At 47.0% G+C, this 6,000-nt stretch overlaps 1 protein-coding gene across 1 annotated transcript in view; it reads right to left on the bottom strand.

Moving 5' to 3' along the window:
• Window positions 1-6,000, bottom strand: part of KATNAL1 (katanin catalytic subunit A1 like 1) — a 36,893-nt gene that overhangs the window by 10,683 nt on the left and 20,210 nt on the right. The window contains exons 5-6 of the mRNA XM_082497422.1: window positions 2,850-2,974; window positions 2,242-2,347 (exon numbers count right to left, since the gene is read on the bottom strand). Of these exons, the coding sequence (XP_082353548.1) occupies window positions 2,242-2,347; window positions 2,850-2,974 (231 nt within the window). The remainder of the gene's footprint in view (window positions 1-2,241; window positions 2,348-2,849; window positions 2,975-6,000) is intronic.

Raw genomic sequence — 6,000 nt, 5'->3', positions numbered from 1 at the left:
TGCAACTCACTAAAACCTCCATGAACAGCCCTCAACCAGCAATCTCACAGCTCCTGCCATCAGCTCCCACTCTTTCCGACTTCCCTTCTTTACTGTCTGTAGACACAAGCCCCAAGAATGACAAGTCTTCCACTCATTATTACCCTCAGGGCTTTGTTTCATAAATAAGCAGAACAACGGGGATCTAGGACTGGCTCAGGCTGGAGGACAGCTCTGAGGGTCAGACCTAAATATAAGCCAGAGAAGTACAAGGACCAAGCAGGAAAAGAGAGGGCCAGCGTTAGTAACACCAGATCTGACATATGCTGCTGAACCAGTGTACCGAACCACAGGAACTAATCACATACATAGCATCCCCTACACATGCCATTGCCTTGCAGACTCAGAATAACAGACAATTTGCAACAGTCTCTTCTCCCCAGTAATCCTTCTCAGTAAGCAGAAAGCCCTTGTGTTGTGACTAGTTATTCCCAAAACAAGCGTCAATCCATCCCACAACAAAAGCAAGATAATTTTATTTTCTGTTTGCAGAAACGCTCAGCAACCTCCCCCATCCTTTTGCTTTTTAGCTGTAAGCAAAGCCTACACTAGGCTCACTTCTGGTCCATCAGCCAGGCCAGATCAGCCCTGTATCCTTCCCATTACCCCACTTGCAGCTCGTTCTCTCACTTTGAATTTCTCCCACTCCAGCCCTGACTATGCCCAGCTGCAAGTGTAAGTAGCTAAATCATCACAAAGCTAAATCATCGCTTGTATCAGCCACCTCCCTCCTTGCTTCCTTGCACCATCCAGCCCACACGTTGCAGTCTGAGTGAGAGATAGTTGGCACACACAGAAGAAAAGTCCAAGGACTGCTTTCCTCCATAAAGTGTTGAAGAATGGATTTAAATCCAGCTGGCGGCTGGTGACAAGTGGTGTGCCTCAGGGCTCAGTGTTGGGACCATTTCTGTTTAACGTCTTTACTGATGATCTCGATAAGGACATAGGGTGTATCATCAGCAAGTTCGCAGATGACACCAAGTTAAGCAGGAGTGTTGATTCCCAGGAGGATAGGGAAGCTCTACAGAGAGACTTAGATAGATTGGATCATTGGGCCAACATCAATGGTGTGAGTTTCAACAAGGGCAAGTACCAGGTCCTGCACTCGGGCCGCAATAACCCCATGCAGCTCTACAGGCTTGGGGAAGTGTGCCTGGAAAGCTGCCTGGCAGAAAGAGACCTGGGGGTTCTAATTGACAAGCGGCTGAATATGAGCCGACAGTGTGCCCAGGTGGCCAAGAAAGCCAACGGCATCCTGGCTTGTATTAGAAATAGCGTGGCCAGCAGAAGCAGGGAGGTGATTGTGCCCCTGTACTCAGCACTGGTGAGGCCACACCTCGAGTATCGTGTCCAGTTTTGGGCATCTCAATACAAGAGAGATATCGAGGTGCTGGAGCAAGTGCAGAGGAGGGCAACGAAGCTGGTGAAGGGCCTAGCAAATAAATCATATGAAGAGCGGTTGAAGGAGCTGGGACTGTTTAGTCTGAGGAGGAGGAGGAGGCTGAGGGGAGACCTCATCACTCTCTACAACTATTTGAAAGGACACCGTAGAGAGGTTGGTGCTGGTCTCTTCTCACAGGTAATTAATGACAGAACAAGAGGGAATGGCTTCAAGTTCCAACAGGGTAGATTTAGACTGAACATTAGGAAAGAATTTTTCACAGAAAGAGTGGTCAGGCATTGGAATAGACTGCCCAGGGAGGTGGTTGAGTCACCATCCCTGGATATGTTTAAGAGACGTTTAGATGTGGTGTTGCGGGATATGGTGTAGAGGAGAACTTTGTAGAGTAGGGTAGATGGTTGGACTCGATGATCCCAAGGGTCTCTTCCAACCTAGACAATTCTATGATTCTATGAATGGCCACCATAATCCTACGCAGAGCGGTCTGTTAAGCACTTCTGCTTCTGTCAATATACCCTATATGCTTGCTCACATGTACAGACTGACCTATAGAAAGTATTATAAAGTCAACAAGCTATGACTGAGTAAATACAATAGAATTATTATTTAATGTAAAGCCCCCATACATGTCCAGCTGTTTCTTTCGCTGCATTTTACATGAATCATTATGAGAGGATTTAATGAACAAATTGCTGATCTCTGCCTTTTTAGTCTTCTGCTACAGGCATCCACACACATTACAGCTGCAGACATACATAACTACAGCTTGTGATTTACTCAAACACTAAATAAATTCCCACCTTCCAAGGTCTTCTGATCCCTTTGAAAAAATCAGGCATCCACATTGGAAGAACGACAGCTTCTCTTAATAATTTCTTGGCTTCTTCCAAATCCGCTATGTCATCCCTGTGCAAGAAGAAACCTGTATAAGATTCCCATACAATGATATTTCTTCTATTTTTATATAAGAAAAATGAAAAAGCTTTTCACTTAGTACCATCCCTTTTAGCATGCCAGTATATGCCTCATGAGACCACTCCTATAATCCTGTGACCTAAAATTGAATCTACTTTTGGAAGGTAGGGAAAAAATTATTTTCAAATGAAGCTACGCAGAGCTGCTTAATTAAAAATTGTTTTGGACAATGTGAACACCAAAGCAGTATCTTTAAAGTTCTCTGGAGTGTACTTTCATTTCAGCAGTACCTGTAATGGATGTACTGCATATAATATCAGTTAGCAACAAAAGCTTAACTGTAATCAAATTAATAAACTGTTAAAACCAAAAGATCTTGTTTTGCTTTTCTGTAGAAGACTATCATGGCTCCTTGTTTTAAGAGTTAGAAGAAGGATAATGTCTTTCCTTCTCCACACTAGCAAAATCACTTGAATTGAGAAAGTCCTCATACCAATGAATGCTTGGATTCCTTGATACAATGTCCCTTTCAAGAGCTTCAACCAAGTCTTTGTCGTAACCTGCTCCATCAAATTTTGGAATTTCCCCATCACCAACTTCCTGGGGTATTTTCTTTCCCTAGAAGTAAAAGTCATACAGGCTCATAAGGACATTACCCTTTGAACATATCCTTTACTAGCAATATACAGCAATATTGTTTGGTTCACCTCTGTAGAAGCCACAAGAAGGTATCAAGCTTTAACACAGCTATCTCAGCATCACAATGGCCAGCAAAACCAATGTGTTTGCACCCTACACTCCACAGAGTCCCCAAACACCTGTGTTTGCTTCCACCACAACAGCACCATGTTTCCTTTGTAGATGCAGCTCACAGTGATAAAACCCCAACAGAGCTTATTACGTAGCACGGTTGGTTGGTTGGTTGGTTGGTTTTAAAGCAAACCAAATTCTCTTAATAGTGCTAAAGCATGCTTTAGACAACTGACACTACAAAGATAGGCTGCAAAGATGAACAAGGGAGTAGAGCACCTCTCTTATGAGGAAAGGCTGAGAAACCTGTGTCTGTCTAGCCTGGAGAAGAGACGACTGAGAGGGAATCTCATCAATGCTTATAAATATCTAAAGGGCGGGTGTCAAGAAGATGGGGCCAGACTCTTTCAGTGGGGCCCAGCAACAGGACAAGGGGCAACAGGCACAAACTGGAACACAGAAAATGGAACATGAGGAAAAACTTCTTTACTTTGAGGGTGGCAGAGCACTGGAACAGGCTGCCCAGAGAGGTTGTGGAGTCTCCTTCTCTGGAGATATTCAAAACCCGCCTGGATGCCTTCGTGTCCATCCTGCTCTAGGTGAACCTGCTCTGGCAGGGGGGTTGGACTAGATGATCTCTGAAGGTCCCTTCCAACCCCTACCAGCCTCTGATTCTGTGACATGCTTCCTGGCCAGCCAAAGGCACAAATGCAGAAACAGCCTCACAAAGCAGGCTGCGTCATGACTTAATGCTACATTAACTCCCGGCTGAAGACCAGAGCATCCAAAGCGTATGTTGGTGATGCTACACCTGCCACACTACCTGCCAGAGCTAAACAGCTGGCACCCCATCATCACTGAAAAGGAACACAAAAGCTGTTATACCCACTGTCTTTGATGGAGGAAAATCAGGAAGATACTCTCCCCTTATTTAATTAAAGCCTTCCTGTCCAGCAATTTCTCCTTTCCTCAACTGCAAACAATCTATTTCCCTCCTATCATTCACCGGCCAGCCCCATAAACAGTTAAAATGCTTTTAAAAGGTCATATTTATTTAAGGGCTGCACCGAAAGCTCCCAAGTCACCCTGGCTTCTTTGAACAATAATTTCTGCAGCATGCCGATGCTCATTCAGCGACCAAGCCACACACTGCCTCTTTCCTAAACGGCCCAAAGTTTCTGGTTAATGCTTCCACAGTGCCGTTAAGCTTACGGGGGTGAAGTAACATTTTCCCTTTGAAGGATCAGGGCTCACCCTCCTCCTCTCCCACTTCAGAAGGAAACCGCTTCCCCTCCCGGCTCAACGGCAGTGTTTGGCGGTGCCTGAAAAGCAGCTGCGCTGTTTTAACGAAGGAGGCTGAGTAGGGAGCTACTTTAGGACTCTTAACTCAGCTTCTGAACACTATGAGCAGCAAGTTAGAGAGTCCCAGCTGGCTGGACAAAAGCAGCCTAGGCAAAGGCAGGCTGAGAGGCAGCTGGAGACACACAAATAACCTCGCAGTGGAAAAAGAAAAAGGTAGCGATTATACCCCTCCCAGTTGCCGTTTGCCCACGAGGCCTGTGAGGGAGCAGTTTATCTTCCCACTATTTTTATTGCTTGCTTCCAAGTGAACTCTGCGTTGTTTAGTACTCCCAGACCAGTTTTTTTTTTTGCAATGGAAATGAAGCTGAAAGTTGTGTTTAGACAAAAGGCTAGTGTCAAAAATGTAACAGCCTGGCATAAAAAGGAAATGGAGAAAAAAGCCCTGTAGAGATTGGGAGATATCAGGAGAGAGAAAACGAAATCGAAATGTAACTGTAAAAAAACAAAGAAGGTGAAAAAAATGACAATGAAATGAAAGGTATCTGCAGTCTTTGTTACACACTTCTATCCCTCTGCAATGGACTGGTTTTCCTCTTTGTAGAAGAATTCTACACGTCTCAAAACAAATGGGATGTGCTGGGTTTATTTTTTTCTGGGTGAAACGGAGGTAAGGCAGGCTTTACAAAGCAGAAGCCGGGGCGGGTGGCTGCAGCACACGGTGGCAGAGGCTGAAGCGGCGGCTGAAGCCCGGGTGCCCGAGCCCGGCTGGCAGCTCTGGGCGCAGCCCGTTCGCTGGGAACCCGCTGCTCAGGCAACGGGGGCGACATCGGGCCCGGGTGTGACGCAGCTCAAAGAAGCGAAAACCAAACAAACAAACAAACAAAAAAAAAAGAAAAAAAAAAAAAAAGGAAAGAAAAGGGGGAAAAGAAAGGCCCGGCGGTTCGGAGGGCGGCGCGGCCACGGGGCGGCAGCACGGCGGGGCCGGGCGGGGCCCGCGGCGGCGGCTCCTCCGCCACCGGGGGGCGGCGCATCCCCGCGCCGGACCGAGCCCCCGGACCCCGCTGCCTCCTACTGCGGCACTGACTTCTCCTGGGACAGAGATTTTTTCTGCTCCCTGCGGCACGGCTCGCCAACAGATGGAGAAGGGCGGCCAGCTGGGAGACGGGGGAGTCCTGCGTCCAGCTCTGGAGACCCCCAACGTAAGAAGGACATGGATCTGTTGGAGCGGGTCCAAAGAGGGGCCACGGAGATGATCCGAGGGCTGGAGCGCCCCTCCTATGACAACAGGCTGACAGAGTTGGGCTTGTTCAGCCTGGAGAACAGAAGGCTCCGGGGAGACCTTATTGCAGCTTTCCAGTATGTCTTGGTTTGAGGTAAAACAGGACAAATTTTGTTCAGTAACTTTAATTTTTAGTTGGGCCTCTTCTGACTACTGAAATTAACAGCGTATTCATAGAATCACAGAATGGTTTAGGTTGGAAAGGACCTTGAAGATCATCGAGTTCCAACCCCCCTGCCATAGGCAGGGACACCTCTCACTAGACCAGGTTGCCCAAGGCCACATCCAGCCTGGCCTTGAACACCTCCAGGGA

This window comes from Vanellus vanellus, assembly GCF_965231255.1.
Source record: "Vanellus vanellus genome assembly, chromosome: 1".
In the NCBI taxonomy this organism is placed as follows: domain Eukaryota; kingdom Metazoa; phylum Chordata; class Aves; order Charadriiformes; family Charadriidae; genus Vanellus; species Vanellus vanellus.
Note: the sequence above shows the minus strand (reverse complement) of the source record. Positions and strands in the feature narration are given on the sequence as shown.